General features: G+C 43.6%; 1 protein-coding gene across 2 annotated transcripts in view; it reads left to right on the top strand.

Annotated features, from left to right (window-relative positions):
* The window catches only part of LOC139578455 (FAS-associated factor 1-like), an 89,213-nt gene that overhangs the window by 31,147 nt on the left and 34,982 nt on the right, over positions 1–23,084 (top strand). Inside the window, exons 8-12 of one of the 2 annotated variants that reach the window (XM_071406058.1) lie at positions 7,401–7,484; positions 21,721–21,816; positions 21,895–22,054; positions 22,155–22,218; positions 22,335–22,416. In XM_071406058.1, the coding sequence (XP_071262159.1) occupies positions 7,401–7,484; positions 21,721–21,816; positions 21,895–22,054; positions 22,155–22,218; positions 22,335–22,416 (486 nt within the window). The remainder of the gene's footprint in view (positions 1–7,400; positions 7,485–21,720; positions 21,817–21,894; positions 22,055–22,154; positions 22,219–22,334; positions 22,417–23,084) is intronic. The other variant, XM_071406059.1, reaches the window with a different exon arrangement.

Here is a 23,084-nt window from a genome sequence, read left to right as displayed (position 1 = left end):
GCATGAGGTTTGACCAGTAGGCTTAATACATTATCACAGCATATTGGTTATATGCCTGGCCTGCCAGTATTGTTCTTCTCAGACAATATTATATTTAAAAATTCGCTCTTTGACAACAAAAGAGATCAGTTGCTATAGCATTTGCGAGGCACAGCTTAGCATGAATTGAAATAATTTGCTTATTTGACTTTTTTATTTTACAGGATTGATGGGACCTGCATCTGATGGTCATGGTGCTTTCGAGACAACAGGGATCTTGGAAAAAACGAATAAATCACGACAATGAAGTTGAAGTTGGATGACCGTTCAAAACAATTTTTCCCATCTTGTTTTTTTCCCAGTTCCCAATTGTCTGGAACGCACTGAAGTCAGATTTCCGAGTCCACAGTTCTTTGGAACACGGCATTAGTCTCAGTGGAGGGAGGGAGATAGCAGCAGAGGATCCGCCTCTCACGGTCCATGCTCTCTCCTTCCTTTCCTCCGGTGAGACTGACCGGAGAGAGGACACAGTCTTCCACTTGATGGTGAAACTCGAGTCGCACCGCATCTACCTCAGGCACAAATTCATTTTGTTCCTATGACCAGAGAAGGTGAAATACTCATTGATATTAAAATACGATGGCCTGCTCATAATAACAAAAACATAGGTCTATCGACAGGCCTAAATTAACACCTGCCAAATGCGAGTAGATTTTGTTATTGGCTGGCAAAATGTCTATTTTACCAGCCACTTTGGCAGGTGGTTAGGGCTCCACAGTGCGAGCATTTCACTGTCATTTGTGAAATCAAATAGTCAAGTATGAATACATTTATAATAAAATGTTTCAGTAGCTGTTTTCAAAGTACTTGTGCTGTTTTGTTTCATAGCTGGTAAATGAATAGCACAAAGTCAAAAGAACTACGAATCCTATGTAGCCTATTGCGCTGCGCACAGGCATAACTTTGTCTAATTTACTTGAAACGAACGTCTGCTGAAGTGAGAATTGTGTTTCTTGGCTATTTACATTGTATTGTTCTCAAGGTTGCTTGTTTTTCTATGTTTGAGTTTCAACTGCTAGGAAAGAGAAGACAACGCTTCTACTAGTCAGACTCAATCTCACAGGCACCAACATGACTCGAGTGTAGTGATGGGTTGTTTGTGAACGAGTCGGCTCTAAGAGCTGGCTCTTGTAGGTGAACGTTGGGAGCCGGCTCACATATCAGAAGAGCCGAATCTATTTCTAAAAATCTATTTTTTAAATATATGAATAATCAAAAGATTTTAAATGAATTTAATTAACTATTTCAAAGTGTGAAAAAATAAATAAAATAATATAGGCCTAAATGCTCAAGCGCACACATTCGTTCTGACTGTCTGCTCAGACTAACAGCCACACGCTTAGCAGCCGAGGAGAGAGAGGAAGGACAGCTGTGAAAATAGCTGGAAAAAGAGTCGGAAGCACAGTGGCATTTGGATGCATTTTAATGATGTCGACAATGTTAGCGCACAGTGTAGAATTTGCCAAAACAAAATCTCATATAAAGCCGGTTCTACGCACAAGCTACACCGGCATATGCGAACTGTTCACCCAACTGTGAAGCTAGCTGTAGCGGAGCTTTGACAAACTAGCGGGCCTGCTAGTGATGGTGGTGGAGCCAGCACCTGCACACGTGGAGATGTATCCACTCAGTCAAGTATGTCTAATCCGCGACCCACAGCAACGCAGTCTTCTATGGACCAGTTTATGCCAAAGTCTGTCTGTAGCAAAACAAGGCTAAATTGATATTGCATTGGCTAAAATGATTGCCACTGATTTCCAGCCATTTTCGATCGTGGAGGATATTATAGCAATAGTCTAAATCACAATTCCAAGCAGGAAAACCCTTTCAAAATCACTTATTCCACAACTTTTTGAGAGCACACAGGCTTCCGTGTGGGAAAGAGTCCAAAAAGCTACTGCAGTTTGCCTTACCACTGACTGCTGGACATCAAGGGTAACCACTTCTTACATGTCGGTTACATGTCACTTCATTGAAGATTTTTCAATGTCTAGCTGTCTTCTGGACTGCTTTGAGTTCAGTGACAGACACACCTCAGAGAACTTGGCAGAGGAACTGTTGAGTGGCCAGAGAATGGCAAGTAAAATGGACCCATCATCCATGCCTTGCCCACACAATCAACCTGAATTGTAAGATGCTCTGAAGGTGATGAAGCCCACTGTGGACAAAGTGAAAGCAGCTGTGGAATACTTCCACAGGAGCACAGTAGGTGCTGAAAAACTTAAGTCTACACAACGCCAGATGGGGATGCCAGAGCTAAGGCCTAATCAAGACTGCACGACAAGATGGAATTCAGCATTCTATATGTTGAAGCGGTTTCTTGAGTCAAAGGATCTCTACCCTGGCCATTGTCAATGCACCTGTTGATGCTCTGACCCAGGAGGAATGGGAGGTGATGGAGGTGTGCGGAGTCCTGGAACCCTTTGAGCAGGTCACTGTGGAAATCAGTGGAGAGCGCTACAGTAAGCAGCTATTATTACATATGTATATGAGCAGTAGATGAGAAGGTAGTATCAGTAGACAAAACATGAACCTGAACTAATAAGTTACTGTTTAGTCTTCAGCTTTGTGACAGCCTCAAAAATGATACTCCTGTGTAAGGGTTTGCAGCGAATCACAGCCAGTCGCCGGAGAGAAGCAAATGTAACCACAGGACGTGACAGAGTTGATGGACAACCTATGTTCATCAATGGACAAAGTTCCACAGAATGGAATATAATCATGTGCTATCAGAAACCGTTGCGCTTGACCCCAGGTTTAAGAAGTTAGCCTGCAGTGATGCCAGAGCGATTGAGGCTCTTCAAAGAATAACCTCAGCAGCAGGGATGGACAGTCCCAGCTGGCTCTGACACCAGGGCAACAGGAAGAAGAGAGATCAGATGGAGCAGAAGCACCAGCAGTAGTGCCACAAATGTCTGCTGTTTGGATGCTGTTTGACGAGACAGCAACTGGGGATGCAGCACGAAGGAATCCCTCAGCAGATGCCATAATGGATGTCCGATCCTATTTGGAGGAGCCAAATAGGATCTGCAGATCCTCTGAGCTGGTGGAAGAACAAGGCCTCGGTCTACGCACGGCTTACTAAAGTCATGACAGGGAGACTCTGCATAGTGGCCACATCCGTTCCCTCTGAGAGGGTCTTCTCGAAAACAGGACAAATAATTACTGAGAGAAGAAACCGCATCAGCCCCTCAAGTGAGGCAGCTTGCATTTCTGAATGCAAATTTCTCACAAAAGCAAAATATGGTCAGCATTGCTGTGTGCTGCTGGTTATAACATGGCAATAAAGAAGAGAGAAAAGAGGGACCAGTTTAATGTTTTAAGTTGGATGCTGCAGTTTTGCAAATTATTATTCTTTGATATGGTGCAATATTCTATTATGCTGTTCAGATTGTATTAGTTTTGAATGGTTAGATTTATATGCACTTTGTTTATATACACTGCTCAAAAAAATAAAGGGAACACTTAAACAACACAATGTAACTCCAAGTCAATCACACTTCTGTGAAATCAAACTGTCCACTTAGGAAGCAACACTGATTGACAATAAATTTCACATGTTGTTGTGCAAATGGAATAGACAACAGGTGGAAATTATAGGCAATTAGCAAGACACCCCCAATAAAGGAGTGGTTCTGCAGGTGGTGACCACAGACCACTTCTCAGTTCCTATGCTTCCTGGCTGATGTTTTGGTCACTTTTGAATGCTGGCGGTGCTTTCACTCTAGTGGTAGCATGAGACGGAGTCTACAACCCACACAAGTGGCTCAGGTAGTGCAGCTCATCCAGGATGGCACATCAATGCGAGCTGTGGCAAGAAGGTTTGCTGTGTCTGTCAGCGTAGTGTCCAGAGCATGGAGGCGCTACCAGGAGACAGGCCAGTACATCAGGAGACGTGGAGGAGGCCGTAGGAGGGCAACAACCCAGCAGCAGGACCGCTACCTCCGCCTTTGTGCAAGAAGGAGCAGAAGGAGCACTGCCAGAGCCCTGCAAAATGACCTCCAGCAGGCCACAAATGTGCATGTGTCTGCTCAAACGGTCAGAAACAGACTCCATGAGGGTGGTATGAGGGCCCAACGTCCACAGGTGGGGGTTGTGCTTACAGCCCAACACCGTGCAGGACGTTTGGCATTTGCCAGAGAACACCAAGATTGGCAAATTCGCCACTGGCGCCTTGTGCTCTTCACAGATGAAAGCAGGTTCACACTGAGCACGTGACAGACGTGACAGAGTCTGGAGACGCCGTGGAGAACGTTCTGCTGCCTGCAACATCCTCCAGCATGACCGGTTTGGCGGTGGGTCAGTCATGGTGTGGGGTGGCATTTCTTTGTGGGTCCGCACAGCCCTCCATGTGCTCGCCAGAGGTAGCCTGACTGCCATTAGGTACCGAGATGAGATCCTCAGACCCTTTTTTGAGCAGTGTACATTAAAAAGTTATACTTTAAATGCAAATGTTTTATAGCCTTTTTCATAAACATATTGTGGTTAAGGTAGAGTATGATTTCATTTAATAATTTAATTAGAATTGTTTTAACACCAATCATTGGCAAACTGTTTGACTTGAAAAAATACAAAACATATATTTTATTAAAGAGCCGTTTGGGAGCCAAAAGAGCCGTCTCTTTTTGGTGAGTTTAGCCGAACGAGCCAGCTCGCTGAAAGAGCCGGAATGCCCATCACTACTCGAGTGGCGCTACCACGGTAACCTCCCGCCCTTAAAGAGGCAGGTGAATTTTTAAAAACATTTTTATCTCATCTGTGATATTTTGGTTAAGACTCCGGTCACACAAAAAATAAAATGGTGGGCCAAAAGTATTTTGGCTGGTAAAAAATCTGAGTGGCTGGTAGATTTGTTTCCATTTATTTATTTATTTTCTACCTACCTGCTACAGTGGCTGGTGGACCCAAACGTTAATTTGATGCCTTAGCTATCGATACACTTGGCTACTCATTAAATTGCGGCTGCAGTGTGAGTGGAAGTAGAGTGAAGCGAGTTTTATGTTTTGACAACCCTGTGGCCGGGATCGTGGAAGCTGTAGCTAGGCACGTAGGGATTTCACCAGGATGGTCAGATCAAAGGACCTCAGGGACAGTTATGAGAACCTGTGACTCCAGTTGGTGAAGTCGCAATAGTGGGTGAAATGTCTGAGGGAGTCGATGGTGGTGACATGGTTTGACCAGCGCAGTAGGCATACTAGATTTAGCCACAGATCTCCTGGCCGTGTAGGCGGAGTTTGTTTTTTCAGACATGAAATCCCAACTCCCCTCATTTTACTCAGTCGTTTTGCTGAAACATTACTTTGTTTACATGTCAAATTTCAGTTGCTTGCTAATCATAAAATTATAGATTCTTGTTTTTTTTGTCTCTCCTTGAAGTTCTGTCTACTATGCTGAAGTCAGAACTTTGTGAGATTGTGAAATATTGGAGTTAACATTTTCAGTGTATAAAACATCAGGAACTCCTTCCTAATATTGAGTTGTACACCCTTTTGCCCTCGGAACAGCCTCAGTTCATTGGGGCATGGACTCTACAAGGTGTCAAGTGTTCCACAGGAATGTTGGTCCATGTTGACTCCAGTGCTTCCAACAGTAGTGTGAAGTTGGCTGGATGTGATTTGAGTGGTGGACCATTCTTGATACACACGAGAAACGGTTGAGTGTGGAAAAACCCAGCAGCGTTGAGTTCTTGACACAAACTGGTGCGCCTGGTACCTATTACCATACCCCGTTCAAAGGCACAAATCTTGTCTTGCCCATTTACCCACTGAATGGCACACATACACAATCCATTGTCTCAAGGCTTAAAAATCCTTCTTTAACCGTTCTCCTCCCCTTCATCTATACTGATTTATGAAGTGGATCTAACAAGTGGATCTAACATCACCTGGTCAGTCTGTCATGGAAAGAGCATGTGTTCTTAATGTTTTGTACACTGAGTGTATAGGAGTATGAGATTGTGCTGATCTGAGAGTAGGTCTGGTTAAGGTGCCATGGCCTGCTTGCAGTCATCAGGACCTCTGTATGGGTGTTAGTTTGTTGTTTCTCTGAGGCTGCTTTAAGCTCTGACTGGAGACGCTTCATTACAGGCTGGGCGCTAGTGTTTACGCCTGCCTGACGGTCAGCACTCGGAGGAGAAATCCCTGTAGCCCTCTGGTCAAACATGGATATTACACTCTATAATAACACTGGCCACCCAGCCTGACCCCACTGCATGTGTGTTTTAGACTTGCGTCCTGCTTCAGAGAAGAGGGAATGAGTTTTGAATATCATGATCCCATGTCAGTTCTTATGTATAAACTTTTACCAATGCAGGTTCAGGACGGTCTGCTTCTTACCAGGTGACAACCCCAACAAAAACACTTGTCTGCAGTTTAAAAAAAATTAAGAATAATAAATATGGGAAAGCACTCCACTGAGGGATGTTTGCTCCTCAATCATTTCTGAAATGGAAGTAGATGTTGGGGCTCTGTCTTATACCTCATTAACTAGCAATTTGCTTTTGATCAACTTGATATTAGCAGATCGGTCTGAAAATGTAATAGAGGCTCATTTTGAAAGTGAGAGTTCACACACTCCCCATAGCCCAGAGTGAGCGCTGCATGCTTTGCTTGGAATCCTCTGTTTTTGTAACGTTCTTGGAGTTTCCACCTCTATGGGCACGAGCCTTCCGTCTCACCAAAGATACATCTCCCTCAGTGTTAGAGGGAGGATTTGGCTGTGTGTGGAGGGAGCTTTCCACCACAATGGCCAGTTTGCTCAACATCAGTATCTGCCCCCGCAGGGTAGTGCATTCTGCTGGCGTAATGCGCTAGAATCCAGCGCCCAACACGCTCAGACGACGCCTGCTTTGATCACCCTTGGCCACTGCACATCAGGCTGGCGTTGGGCTTTAAACCAACAGGCCAGGGACGGTTGAGCGTGTCGCTCGGGGACGCTGCTAACTGTTTAAAAGCACAGAATGTTATTAAGTGCAAATACACCGCGCATGAATGGGAGAAGAGAAATACTGTTAATTTCAGAGCGTGGTTCTGTTGTTGTTGGGAATTAAGCGAGGCATCCGCAGAATGCAGATAACATGGGGGCTCTTTCTCTGTCCATTGTGCCCTCCCGCCATCTTTGTTATTCCCTGTGATGCTAAAATGTGTGGCTATCTCTCGGTCTCCTGTGAAGGTATGGAAGGAACTGTCAAAGCTATGCCGTCAGCACACACTGATGTTTTGTCTATTTCATGATGCGTTTACTGTTTTTATAGTCTGGTACAGCTTACTTACTGATTATTTGCAGTTTAACATTTGTTTGCTTCACGTTTGATAAACTTGAAATGATTTTCATAATTATTTGCCATTGTCATTTTTTTTCAGGTGAAGAGGAATGTTTCAGACCTGACAAACATCCCAGTGAGACACCAACAATGGGAGGGCTGGCCTGCTTCGGCATCTGATTCAGTAAGGAACAATAACACACCAACTTGTCTCTTGGGCTTGGAAACGACACTGTTGTCTTCTGCCTTTTATAGCTGTTGTTCACTGGCAGTGTTGAAATGCATGAGGAAAATGTGTTTTCATTTCACAATATATCTCATCAAAGATGGTCTTCTAACAGGCCCATTTGACATGTAGGTCTTTATCTGCTGAGCTGTCATGATTTAAAGGTTCAAGGCCCTGTTAGGTTTTTCCATGAAGGCTAGGCAAAAGCCTAGCAATATGTAGTGAATCCCAATTGATAGCAACTGTTCAATGTTTTCAATGCTGAAACCATCTGCCCAGATGTTGAAACTAATTATGTTGTCAAAGACTGTCCCCCATGTCCTTCTGTCTGTAGACATTAAAGCTCACATCATTGAGTGTCACTGACCTCTCCTGCCCATGGTTCCCAGCCATTCAGCTGAACTTTGTCAAAGTGCTCAGAAGCGGTCCTCACAAGAAGACCTGAGGAACCCCAACCCCACCCCCCACCCCTCTTGTTTTTATTTGACAGCTTAGGCCTATATGTTCCCATGCTAATTGTATGGATGGTTATGCAACTGTGCTGTTGTGCACACATTTTGTTGGTCCCTTAAATGTTATCTTTGCTTTTTGAAGTATAAGTTCTTATTACAATATTTTATGGCATCTTCACTACACCAAACTGGGTTTGCTTGCCTGGGTCATAATTAAAATATATAATGACATTTCTGTTTTAGATATAGTAGTACAGAGTTCAGTAACCTGTTCTGTAAATGTTTTTTGGTTCAGATGGGAACCCTCTCTTTTTTTCCCATCTACATTCAAAAATTATATTTGACATATTGAATGAAAAACAACTGCACTGTTTTTTTGCTTTTACTGAAGCTTTTAGGACTCGCTTGGTTGCTCTCTTGTGAAAGCAAATAGGCCTACATTGCAACCATGTATTTTCCTGAAAGGCTGAGACAAAAGGTTCCACTTCCTTTTTGTTCCAAATTGTTTGCTCTTTGTGTGTCCTAAAGCTAAACGCAGTGGCCAAAGGCAACCTCTCAAATGACGTTGTAGTAAACATTAGGAACACCTACCTAATATTGAGTTGCACCCCCTTTTGACCTCAGAACAGCCTGAATTTGTTGGGGTATGAACTCGACAAGGTGTCGAAAGCGTTCCACAGGGATGCTGGCCCATGTTGACTCCAATGCTTCCCACAGTTGTGTGGTGGACCATTCTTGAGACACGGGAAACTGTTGAGCATGAAAAACCGTCTGGCACCTACCATACCCCGTTTAAAGGCACTTAAATAATTTGTCTTTCTATTTACCTGGATTCACCTGGTTAAAGAGAATGTTTTGTATACTGTTTATTTGAATTGTTATCCATCTCTTTCATTAGACGGGCAAGTCCAGTTCAATCAGGAATCACAGTAAAGTGTACAATATCACTTCACAGCCCTTTGAACCCACCATCTCTCACTTCCCAGAATATGAGTTAGGCTGCTTATCAATGAGCCTTGACTTGACCAAAGTGCTAAGGTAGCTTGGGGATGAATAGAAAGTGGGTGTATGTCATAGGCATGTGCCTTGCCATAGCCTGGATAAGGTGGCTCTCTGCTCCCATGTTTCCTGGGAAGAGATATTAAAAGCCTTGATTGCAATAATGGCCCTCTCCAGACCCTTATTGAACTGTCTCTCTGAGCATTACACAGAAAAGCCCTTGCATGCCAGCCTGGCTGTTTCATTGCATATCTCATTAACCCCGCCTCATCTCTGGGGATTTGTACCAATAAACATGGCTTCAAATTACATTTTCAAGGAGTCAGAATCGATGACTACTACTCAGCTCTGCTTTCATTATTCTCAGCATATGCTCTCACTTATTTTGTGTGGGGGGGGGGCAGAATTCCCTTTTAACGTGTAATAAATTGACGTTTATTCAATTTGGAGATCAATATTGTTCAAACCAAGAGGTTTTATTACCACCCGGCCGTTTTATAATTAAAGACCCAAGACCCGTTGCAATATCAGAAATTATTGCGTGAGTGTCTACATTCAAGTGAATGTGGGGAGAAAAAAATCAGTCACAGATAAACGACATCTACATGTTTGTTAGATTACAGGCGTTATATTGGTGATGGCATAGTCATGTACTGTGCACTGCTGGAGCAGCTCTCTGGAGTTCATTACACAAGCTCCGCTGGGCACCACCTCTGCCAGCCACTCCAACCCACACAGCCTTTTGGCAACCAATTGCCAAGAGTCACTTTCATTTAGATCCTTGTGGATGTTGAAAATATAAGGCTTTGAATTGTCCAATTATAGATTTTTTTTTTGTACATGAAAGCAAACCGGGTAGGAGCTTACTTTTGGAGAAATTTGTTTTTTTCTTTCCGTACTTCGCATCCCTGGTACTGTGCCTTCATTGTGTGTAGCGCCACAAAAGGTTAGCCTACATAAAAATAAAATCCGAGCAGGAAGAAACATCTTGTTTTGGTTGGCAATGTGATTCAGTGAGGTAACTTGATATTTCAAATGGAAAGGAAGTGAAATATAATCACAGAGAGTAAAGGGAAATGCAAGCAACCTGGCCACAGAAATGAGAGGGTGATGCTCATTTGGCAGTATAGGCCTATATCCATGGTGCCTTACATTATGATGAAGCTGATGCTCAAATCCAAAGATGTTTGGGATTGGCTGGGATGAAAAACCAATAAAGGCACATTTATGAGGAAACAGTTGTTCCTTGAGGTAAAGGGCCATTGACTCCCTTGGTGTGAAAGATGATTGGTCTGTTGTGAGACCTTCTTCTTATTACAATTTCCTTCCTTCACATCTCTGAGAAATCAAGGCAGGCGGTAGGCGCTCTGGCCGTTCTGATTGACAGGGCGATCCTGCACCTTTGGAAGTGATTGACAGACTGTGGGACATCCTTATTAGACTCTCTTGTTTTCTCTGCTGCCATAATTGCTGACATTTATCCAGTGTTTCATGGTGTTTGCTAATGTATTAATGCAGCCATTCTCAGAGGGCTCCGCGCCCGTCGCCGAGTCTCCCGGCTTTTAATGGATTCTCTAGTTGACAGGCCCGTGCAGGCTTATTGGGGCCTGCTGGTTGCCGTAGCGACAGGGCTCAGTGATAAGCTGAGAGAGAGCCCCCTGTGATTGCTGTCTTTAGGTGACATTCAGTGGGCCTAGACTCTGTGGGGGACATGAGCTCTATGGAGGAGAGACTGTGTAGGCGGTCTCTATCCATCGCCCTCTAATGACCAAATACATTTGCTAATGCTACTTTGAGTCAGGGCTAAAAGTAAGGCGGTCTGGTACCGTGTCCCAGCAAAATAGATAGTGGGGGGTTAGGCTCATGTTTTACCAGTACGGCTATCACAATAATTCAAACAAAATGTCAAAAACTGTAGGCTATTACACAATTATTTGTCATTAGTGTATGTCAGAGGCACGAAAAATTAGTGAATGAACTTGATAACAGGTGGTACAGCCTATGCTCCACATTTTGCGAAGGCAGAGATGGGTGGCCGACAACACGCGCGCGGACAGCAGTATACGCATACATTCTGGCCTAATGACATTTTCCAAATGTCATTACACTTTTTGGTGTTTTGTGTTACAGATGTCTTTTATTCACCACTGTTTTAGAGGATGAAATGTGCACGGGTAGCCTAGTAAAGGAGCCTTTTTGAAGTGATTATTTCACATTTGGAAGAGAACATTACTGGTTGTGTTTGCCACAATAAAAGGTAATAAGTTGTAAAAGTTAAATGTAAAATCTTTACGACTAGGCCCACACAGATCCTATGGAATTAATAGTGATTCTATATGTATTTCTATGATAAGGCCCAAAGGCCTACATTTTTTTTGGTGCATGTGCATGCACACATACAGGTCCTGTGCCGGGAAGAAATTTCATTTACTTTCACCCCTGCATTGATTGCTCTAATACATAAAAATAAAAAAATCATCCAAAGTGTTCCTCATTAGCTTGGACACTTCTTGGATCCCCTAGTCTGTGAGCATAGTGGTAGGCATGTGACAATTATGGAATTTGGAGAATGTGGCAAACGGCCACAGTTGCCAATATTTTTTGTTATGTTTTGAGCTTGAAATGCACCTTCTCCTAAAATGAAAGTATTCAGAAGTTTGACGATATATTTGAGTTCACGGTTATTGTCCATGATTGTCGGTTATACGATAATTGTGCCAGGGCTACATGGTGGTAAAACACCCCGCTGTTGATCCAGCAGCAGACCGGCATTCCTTTCCCACTGTGACTCTCTGTGGAGAAGCCGGTGATCAGAGTTGCCTGTGTGAACCTCACACACTTGGTGCAGGACCCCTGATCCTAATCAGGAGTGACATATCTGCAGCAGCAAGGAGGAACCTGAAAAGGGACCAACAGGTGTTTAGGGTGGGGCTTCTTTATTCTTTTCTTCTCTTCTCCTCCGTCTTTATTTTCTCTTTCTCAGGCTCTGTTGTCCCCCTTCATCAAAGAGTTGTTGAACAAGGTGCTATTGGGGCTCTGGGTGCCGTCAGTGCAGCTGTCAGTGGTAATTATCTCACTCACAGCCAGAGACCTAATCCAAACACTGCCTGAAAAAAAGAAACAGAAAGAGAATAAGAGAAAGAGGGAGAGAGGGAAAGAAAGAGAGCCAGCGAGGGGGGCTGAGAATTATTTCCCTGCATCGCTCCCCAATGCTTAGAAGCTTCAATGCAAGTGTTAATTAAAAGAATCCAAAAAAGAGGAGCTTGTTCATTGTGTAAGGATGGAAGAGAAGGTCAGTATGGGGGGGTTAACCTCTCCCCTATGCCTTGTGGCGTTCCGTCACAGAGCTGTGGAGCTGCACTTGTCCCAAAGCATCAGTGGAAGGCACAGGGTCAAAGCTTGGCTTGGGTGAGTGCTCAACTTTTATTCCTTTTTTTGGGCACACATGTCATCCCTCCCCTCAAGGTCCCCCATTGACTGGGGAAGTGATCAACTTTATTTCTACACATATTAGGGCCTCGGAGGAGGAAAGCCTCTTGTCAAGAGGGTCCACTCGGCCTCTGTTAAATTCTCACGTTTGATTGCCACTCGATTGTCGAGGCTAGAGGAAAAGAGCATGGCATTCCTTCACATCTCAAAGCCCTCGTCGCTGTCCTGCTCAATGGGTCAGCCTCTCAAACCCCTGTGTCAATCATTTTTTTTAACAGCACTTTGCTTTCTATGGTCCACTGTTTGGAAATGTGCTCTTTCAAACCAACAAAGTGTGGCAACCTGACTCAATTTACAGTCTAGAATATTTCCATCCAATTCCTTTTATAAATTAATAAAATCAACATGGCTACATAATGTCTCCACCATTTCCTATGACCGAAAACAGCTTCTTGCATCACCGCCTGATACGGCAACTGGGGCCTAGCTCCCTGCCATCCAGAACCTTCATACCAGGCACAAATTGTCAGACTCCAGCCACCCAGGCCATAGACTGTTCTCTCTGCTACCGCAGGACCCTGAACCAACAGGACCCTGAACAGCTTTTACCCCCAAGCCAAAAGACTGCGAAATAGTTAGCCAAATGGCTACCTGACAATCTGCATTGACCTTTTTGCAATAACTCTCTTGACTAATCACATATGCTGCTGCTACTGTTTGTTATCTATCCGGTTGCCTAGTCACTTTATTCCTAGTTATATGTGCATATTTCCCTCAATTACCTCGTATCCCTGCACATCGGTACTGGTACCCTATGTATATAGCAAAGTTATAGTTATCCTTTGTGTACTTATTACTTATGTGTATAGACTGTTATTACTTTTCTATTTCTCTATTTACTTTCTTTCTGCATTGTTGGGAAGGGCCCCTAAGTAAGCATGTCACTGTTAGTGTACACTTGTTTACAAATCATGTGATTTATTCAAGTGAAATTGTACTTACCCTGGCACCATATATATATATATATACTTTCACCCTTACCTACAGTGGGGAGAACAAGTATTTGATACACTGCCGATTTTGCAGGTTTTCCTACTTACAAAGCATGTAGAGGTCTGTAATTTTTATCATAGGTACACTTCAACTGTGAGAGACGGAATCTAAAACAAAAATCCAGAAAATCACATTGTATGATTTTTAAGTAATTAATTTGCATTTTATTGCATGACATAAGTATTTGATACATCAGATAAGCAGAACTTAATATTTGGTACAGAAACCTTAGTTTGCAATTACAGAGATCATACGTTTCCTGTAGTTCTTGACCAGGTTTGCACACACTGCAGCAGGGATTTTGGCCCACTCCTCCATACAGACCTTCTCCAGATCCTTCAGGTTTCGGGGCTGTCGCTGGGCAATACGGACTTTCGGCTCCCTCCAAAGATTTTCTATTGGGTTCAGGTCTGGAGACTGGCTAGGCCACTCCAGGACCTTGAGATGCTTCTTACGGAGCCACTCCTTAGTTGCCCTGGCTGTGTGTTTCGGGTCGTTGTCATGCTGGAAGACCCAGCCACGACCCATCTTCAATGCTCTTACTGAGGGAAGGAGGTTGTTGGTGTAGATCTCGCGATACATGGCCCCATCCATCCTCCCCTCAATACGGTGCAGTCGTCCTGTCCCCTTTGCAGAAAAGCATCCCCAAAGAATGATGTTTCCACCTCCATGCTTCACGGTTGGGATGGTGTTCTTGGGGTTGTACTCATCCTTCTATTCCTCCAAACACGGCGAGTGGAGTTTAGAGCAAAAAGCTCTATTTTTGTCTCATCAGACCACATGACCTTCTCCCATTCCTCCTCTGGATCATCCAGATGGTCATTGGCAAACTTCAGACGGGCCTGGACATGCGCTGGCTTGAGCAGGGGGACCTTGCGTGCGCTGCAGGATTTTAATCCATGACGGCGTAGTGTGTTACTAATGGTTTTCTTTGAGACTGTGGTCCCAGCTCTCTTCAGGTCATTGACCAGGTCCTGCCGTGTAGTTCTGGGCTGATCCCTCACATTCCTCATGATCATTGATTCCCCACGAGGTGAGATCTTGCATGGAGCCCCAGACCGAGGGTGATTGACCGTCATCTTGAACTTCTTCCATTTTCTAATAATTGTGCCAACAGTTGTTGCCTTCTCATCAAGCTGCTTGCCTATTGTCCTGTAGCCCATCCCAGCCTTGTACAGGTCTACAATTTATCCCTGATGTCCTTACACAGCTCTCTGGTCTTGGCCATTGTGGAGAGGTTGGAGTCTGTTTGATTGAGTGTGTGGACAGGTGTCTTTTATACAGGTAACGAGTTCAAACAGGTGCAGTTAATACAGGTAATGAGTGGAGAACAGGAGGGCTTCTTAAAGAAAAACTAACAGGTCTGTGAGAGCCGGAATTCTTACTGGTTGGTAGGTGATCAAATACTTATGTCATGCAATAAAATGCAAATTAATTACTTAAAAATCATACAATGTGATTTTCTGGACTTTTGTTTTAGATTCCGTCTCTCACAGTTGAAGTGTACCTATGATAAAAATGACAGACCTCTACATGCTTTGTAAGTAGGAAAACCTGCAAAATCGGCAGTGTATCAAATACTTGTTCTCCCCACTGTATATGTATATAGCTACGTCCATTACCTTGTACCCCTGCACATCGGTACTGGTACTCCCTGTATATAGCTTGTTATTTTGACTCGTTATTGTTATTAGTTATTTACTGTATATTTATTCCTCGTGTCACTGTTTATTTTTTTGATGTTGTAATTTTTATCTTTAACTCCATATTTTTGGAAAAGGACGCGTAAGTAAGCGTTTCACTGTAAGTCTACACCTGTAGTTTAGGAAGCATGTGACAGATAACGTTTTATTTGATTATACAAGGATATTTAACCCGCTAAAGAATTAGTGTGGGTAGATTTTTGTTACATGAACAATTTAAGGCAATTATGCTAGGTTTTCTTCCTAGGTGTTCCAGTGCTCTTTAGTTGTCTCAGCCTAGGCCTCTTCTGTAATGTACATTTTGCTTTTAATTAGTTGTGAAAGACAAACACTATCTGTCATGTCAGTATGTGTGGGCCGTGGAACTCACAAGGCCACATAGGAAGGCCATGACTAGAAGACGAATGACTTCGACTGCTTCGTCCCCTGGCCCTGTGCTGCACAGCAGGGAAATGGGTATGGACCATGGCAGGATATTGCTCATGATTTATTTGTCAAGGGAATACTGTGTTTCTGGTGTTTTTTGCTTAGCCGTTTAGCGAGTGGGAATTTGTAGTACAATGGTCAAGAGAACCTTATTTCTAGCGCCAGAAGTAATTAACAGTAAATTCTCAAATGACTGATGGCTCTCTATGATATTTTGATATGTTGTTTTTATAAGCCAGAAAAGCATGTGGTGGCCAAGGACTAACGGTTACGCTATTTTCTGTCTGAATCACTTTAAAAGAGATGTGGGAAAACTCCAGCAGTCACTCTGCTTTTGAAACTCAATTGCCGTTGCATGGAATTGGCTCCTGATTCAACAATTACCAGCTGGTCTTTGTTGGCTATAGCACCTGACAATAGCAAAGATTGCTACCCCCTGCTGTTGACTGCCAGGGACTCTCCCTTTTATCTGTCAGTGTGTCAATCACAGCATTCTGTTTAAACCTCCAGTTAATGCCACGAGTTTCTCAAGAGGTGAACGAGTAGGTCAATACATTTTTACAGTATTAATGAACTACAGTCAATGAGTGATGACTTGGTTTGCTAATGTTGATTATGAACAGACTAAAACACAGTATTGCTGAGTAGCGATTGTTTCTGATAATGCTTTTATTCATGATCTTTGATATTGTCAGTGATGGTTTTTCGTTGTGGTCAGATTCAGATCTGCCTTACATGCGCTCACCTCTGTTTTAGACTGTCATACTTAAAAATGAAATAATGAAAGCCTTTTAACACATGCAGTATTGATTTATTACTGTGATCATCCCTTTATCAGAGGGTGGGTTAGTGAGCAACACAGGTAAAAAGATGGCTGCTAGTGTTGCACAGTATACTGAAACTTCTGTACCTTTTTGATACTTGAACACAAAAAACGTTTTGGTTTTCCAATTTGTTACTTTAGGTACTTCTGTCATGTGTTTCACGTCGTCTACTGATTTTGAGAGAGGATCAAGTCAATCAGCGCAGCCGAATTCCCCTTATTATAACGCACCGTGCCTGCTCCACTTACTGCTACCTCTAGCCTGTCCTGAGAAATCACTGCACTGGGAGTCTGCTGCATAGAAGTTTGCTGCATAGAAGTTAACACACTTAAATAATGCAACATGGCATGTAGATTTGTTTAAATTGTTAGTTACTGTTCACAAAACAATGTTCGTTACGGTCTAGAAACTTTACAATCCGAGCCGGATTAAGAAATCATAGGGTCTTTGTTTTCTTAATAGGTCTCATGCCCCCCTTTCTGGCACACCATCATTTTCTGTAAACAAATCTGTGCACCAAGATGCAATTCGATGCGTGGTAAATTTACTGTTGAAGAAGAATCCCCTTTATAATAAAGCCATCATAACGTTTGCCTTGTGTCATAGGCTACAGTTGAGCGGAGGCGTTTTTACAATTTCCACACTAGAGTTTTTTTTTTTGGCATGGTGCAAACATTTGGAGCAAACACCTGCTCTTTCCATGACAAAGACTGACCAGGTGAATTGAACTGACTGTGTGGGAATGACATTGTGTGTCTTAATGAGACCGCACACATTTTTATATAGATAATATATACAGTTTATATTGACTTTTATAAGGTTTTTGTACTTGTTTTTTTGTGCTGCCCCTTGGTCCTCCCACGGGCCTGGGCCCAGGGGCTTCAGCCCTGGTAAGCCCCTGCTTTAACCCGGCCCTGTTTACAATGCAAGAAGATAGCCTACAAAGCTGGAAGCAACCTGGTAACTTTCCTTGCTACCTTACAGCTGAAGCTAACATTAATTATTGTTTGTGATATGCAAACCATAAAACTAAATATTGCTTATTGTCACAAAAAAGTGATTTATTCATTTCCTCTCCCCACCTCATCTCTGTCAAGATAATATTTGCTCTAGCCTCGAACTGACTGTGTGTGAATGATGTCATAGGTCTTAGACTGCACACATTTTTATAAAGGGAGAGATTGCTTCTTCTTGCAAATGTTGTTGATCAATAAAATAAGTCCCAAATGTAGCCCAATGAAATCAGCCAAAACAAGCTCAATAACTCAATGCATGCACACACTCCTATTGAATATACATTCACCTGTATTATGAATAGGCCTCGGCTACATCTAGATTTACCCAGTTTATCAGTAGGATTTACCATTGAAATAAATTATTACTGTTATGCATTTAGATTTGTTAACTGTCAATTTACTGTATAATTGATTCATTAATAATGCATCTTGATGCAAAATCTTGATGATATTGAACTCAAGATCTGTCTGGATCAAGTGCCATTCTGTGACTTTGGCTAATATTATTTTTGGGGCTGTGGTATCATTTTGGTATCGAGCATCCGGATGGTGTCGCATATCGTGATACTAAACCTGGTATAGGTATCGAAGTCAAAATTCTTAGATCGGGACAACACATGGGTACTGGGGTCCCATCACTTTCCTTAGCCTCTACCCTATCCCTTGGGGTTCAGCCGTATAGACAGTCTTTAACGAGTCCCTCCGCTGTAGTAGGTGACATTTACCGTGTCTATAGTTAGAAGGTTGTCCATAAACCATGAATATATATATTACCCATAACAGGCTGGATAAACTTTGCTTTCTTCTAACGATATCAGCAAATCTAAATGGTTTATCTGTGATTGCTGAACTTGGATCTATTTCTCCCTTGACTCCTCCTTTCAGTGGGGTCCGAAATTGACACCCTTGATAAAGATGACCAAAAAATTACTGTATATAAGATTGAATCGTACTATACCGGCGTCGACGCTCGTCCGATGTGGCAGGGCTTGCAAACTATTACAGACTACACAGGGAAGCACAGCCGCGATCTGCCCAGTGCATCAAGCCTACCAGACAAGCTAAATTACTTCTATGCTCGCTTCAAGGTAAGCAACAGTGAAGCATGCATGAGATCATCAGCTGTTCCAGACGACTGTGTGATCACCCTCTCCGCAGCCGATGTGAGTAAGACCTTTTAAACAGGTCAACATTTACCAGGCCTCAGGGCCAGACGGATTACCAGGACGTGTACTCCAAGCATGCGCTGACCAACTGGCAGGTGTCGTCACTGACATTTTCAACCTCTCCCTGTCTGAGTCTGTAATGCCAACATGTTTCAAGCAGACCACCATAGTCCCTGTGCCCAAGAAAGCGAAGGTAACCTGCCTAAATAACTACCACGTAGCACTCAGGTTGGTAGTCATGAAGTGCTTTGAGGCTGGTCATGGCTCACATCAACACCATTATCCCAGAAACCCTAGACCCACTCCAATTTGCATAGTGCCCCAACAGAGCCACAGATGACACAATCTCTTTTGCACTCCACGCTGCCTTTTCCCACCTGGACAAAAGGAACACCTATGTGAGAATGCTATTCATTGACTTCAGTGCAGCGTTCAACATCATGGTGCCCGCAAAGCTTATCACTAAGCTGAGGACCCTGGGACTAAACACCTCCCTCTGCAGCTGGATCCTGGACTTCCTGATGGGCTGCCCCCAGGTGGTAAGGGTAGGTAACAAACACATCTGCCACGCTGATCCTCAACACGGGAGCCCCTCAGGGATGCATGCTCAGTCCCCTCCTGTAACTCCCTGTTCACTCATGACTGCATGGCCAGGCACGACTCCGACACCATTATGAAGTGTGCCTATGACAACAGTGGTAGGCCTGATCATGACAACGATGAGACAGCCTATAGGGAGGTGGTCAGAGACCTGGCCTTGTGGTGCCAGGATTATGACCTCTCCCTAGATGACTGTGGACCACAGGAAAAAAGGAGCACCGAGTACACCCCCATTCACATCGACGGGGCTGTCAAGCTTCAAGTTCCTTGGTGTCCACATCACCAACAAACTATCATGGTCCAAACACACTAAGACAGTCGTGAAGAGGGCACGACAAAGCCCTTCAGGAGACTGAAAAGATTTGGCATGGGTCCTCAGATCTTCAAAAGGTTCTACAGCTGCACCAGCGAGAGCATCCTGACTGGTTGCATCACTGCCTGGTATGGCAACTGCTTGGCCTCCAACTGCAAGGCACTACAAAGGGTAGTGCGTACGGCCCAGTACATCACTGCCATCCAGGAACTCTATACCAGGCGGTGTCAGAGGAAGGCCCTAACAATTGTCAAAGACTTCAGCCACCCTAGTCGGACTGTTCTCTCTGCTACCTCACTGCAAGCGGTACCGGAGCGCCAAGTCTAGATCCATGAGGCTTCTACCCCCAAGCCATAAGACTCCTGAACAACTAATCAAACGGTTACCCATACTATTTGCACATTCTCAGTATTTGAATTGGTTATTTTATACAGCCATTTTTGCTCCTTTTTATCAACGGTGTCAATCATTTCAGACCCCACTGTATATTTATACTGAAATAAATAAAGTATGTGGACACCCCTTAGTGGATTCTGCTATTTCAGCCACACCCGTTGCTGACCGCTGTATAAAACCGAGTGCATGGCCATGCAATCTCCATAGACAAACATTGGCAGTAGAATGGCCTTACTGAAGAGCTCAGTGACTTTCAACGTGGCACCGTCATAGGATGCCACCTTTCCAACAAGTCAGTTCGTAAAATCTCACTACCAAGTTCCAAACTGCCTCTGGAAGCAACATGAGCACAATAACTGTTCGTCAGGAGCTTCGGAAAATGGATTTGTATGGCCGAGCAGCCGCACACAAGCCTACGATCACCATGCGCAGTGCCAAGCGTTGGCTGGAGTGGTGTAAAGCTTGCCACCTTTGGACTCTGGAGCAGTGGAAACGCATTCCCTGGAGTGATGAATCACGCTTCACCATCTGATAGTCTGATGGACGAATCTGTGTTTGGCGGATGCCAGAAGAACGCTACCTGCCCGTATGCATAGTGCTAACTTTAAAGTTATGTGGAGGAGGAATAATGGTCTGTGGCTGTTTTTTGTGGTTCAGGCCAGGCCCCTTATTTCCAGTGAAGGGAAATCTTAATGCTACAGCATACAATGAATTTCTAGATGATTCTGTGCTTCCAATTTTGTGGCAACATTTTGGGGAAAACCCTTTCCTGTTTCAGCATGACAATCCCCCCCTGTGCACAAAGCACGGTCCATACCGGTTAGGATTCCTGGTTTTCACACAGGCGGCCTGGGTTCAACTCCGGGTATGGGAACGGCCTTTTGGGGCGGCAGGTAGCCTAGTGGTTAGAGCGTTGGGCCAGTAACCAAATCCCCGAGCTGACAAGGTAAAAATCTGTCGTTTTTCCCCTGAACAAGGCACTGTTCCCCGGTAGGCCGTCATTGTAAATAAGAATTTGCTCTTAACTGACTTGCCTAGTTAAAGGTTTACATTGTTTTTATTTTATTTTAATAATGGTTTGTTGAGATCGGTATGGAAGAACTTGACTGGCCTTTACAGAGCCCTGTCCTCAACCCCATCGAAAACCTTATGGATGAATTGGAACGCCAACTGCAAGCCAGTCCTAATTGCCCAAAATCAATGTCCGACCTCACTAATGCACTAGTGGCTGAATGGAAGTATGTCCCTACAGCAATGTTCCAACATCTAGCGGAAAGCCTTACCAGATACCTGGAGGCTGTTATAGCAGGTCATGATTTTGTAATGAGACGTTCGACGAGCAGGTGTCCACATACTTTTGGTCATGTATTGTATAAACGCAACATGCAACAATTTCAAAGATTTGACTTAATTACAGTTCATATAAGGAAATCAGGCAAATTGCACCCTCAACTTCAGAAATCTGTTGCATTGTGTTACGAAACTGCACATTTTATAGGGCATTCTATTGTCCCCAGCACAAGGTGCACCTGTGTAATGATCATGCTGTTTAAACATCTTTATGTCAGGTGGATGGATCATCTTGGCAAAGGAGAAATGTTCAAGGATGTAAACAAATGTGTGCGAAAAGTTTAAGAGAAAAGCTTTTTGTGCGCATGGAATATTTATGATATTTTTTTTTATTTTGAACACTTTACATGTTGCGTTTTATTTTTGTTCTGTGTATTTTAAAGGTTAAACTTGGAATGAATAGATAAAGTTTATTCAGATTTTTTATTGTCAATTTTTTTCCTGATCTCAGTGATTTCTATCCCTAGATGACACTAGCTGCCTCTGGAATCAGCTACCCCTGCCATCACCTCGGTGTGTGTCGAAGGTCCTCACCAGCCAACACCCAGGAGCCAACAGAAGAGGTAGAGAGAGAGACACACACACACACACACACAGAGTTTATTTGGCCTGCTTTTACATTTTCTATTGTGTTTTGATAGGTCAACAATACTGAAGTGAATGTGTTTGTACAGTGCGCAGATGTTCACATGGTAAGTGACAGCGAAGGGGATGACTTTGAGGATGCATCTGAATTTGGAGTGGACGAATCAGAGATGTTCGGAATGGGGACTTCTACAGGCTGTCGGAAAGCCCCCTTGAGTACGTACCTCACTGAGTGTGATGCTGCCACTCGATTCAAAAAGCTTGATTTATTGTTTATCAATCTGTTATTAAGCTAATGCTTTTTTACTCTCTGCAGTGCCAGAGAACACTGAAAATGAAGTTGATGCCTTACTGCACTTTACTGCTGAATTTACCACAAGGTAGGTTTTTAGTATTGTTTTATTGTTAGCATCGAAAGGGGTCTATGCTTCTCAAAAGATGTGGAAGTTTATGCATTCTTGCTTATTGATCTATCTCCTTTTTGTGTTTGCTGCAGGTATGGAGAATGTCATCCAGTGTTCTTCATTGGGACTTTGGAGGCTGCATCTCAAGAGGCCTTCTATGGCAAACCCAGAGATGTAAGTAACAATACAGGAGGAGACTGTCTCGGTAGTATGATTTACAGGTTTACAGGACATGATACTATACGGCCGTTGTCAATGCTTATTTATTTTTTACATGTTTGGAAGGTTTTTGAAATAAAAAGTTGGAGTGTTTGTTCAAAAAGAGCCACCATTTGATTCCTCTCATAAAGCTCATAAAATTTGTTTCACGACAGCTGCCGCTTTATTTTTAGCCCACAATTTTTCTTCATATTTCTGCTTTGTCTTTTTAACGAGGGTTGTATCAACTGACAGCTTGTGTGGATTACTGTCTTATTAGAATGGGAGAACACAGCAAGATGTTTGGGGGGTTTTGGACCATGAGGCAGAGGCTCGGTTGGCGTCTTGCCTGTCTCCCAGCTGATATCCTCTTCGCTAAGCCAGTGCAATATGGCCCACTCGCTGTGGATATCCTCTCTGTGGTGCAGCCGGAGACTGTACATTGTGTCAATGAAAATAAACCAATATGAAGGGACACATGCAGCTGACCCCCAGCTCTCTGCCTGGAGGAGATGAGACTGGAGAAACGCACACACATTTGACTCCCACTGATGTGACCATTGGCTGTCAACTATACCGAAACCTCCCCTCCCCAACCACCACCACCACCGTTCTCTTGACAAAATTGGTCTAAATCGCTCCCT

Source organism: Salvelinus alpinus, chromosome 6, assembly GCF_045679555.1.
Source record: "Salvelinus alpinus chromosome 6, SLU_Salpinus.1, whole genome shotgun sequence".
Classification (NCBI taxonomy): Eukaryota; Metazoa; Chordata; class Actinopteri; order Salmoniformes; family Salmonidae; genus Salvelinus; species Salvelinus alpinus.
Note: the sequence above shows the minus strand (reverse complement) of the source record. Positions and strands in the feature narration are given on the sequence as shown.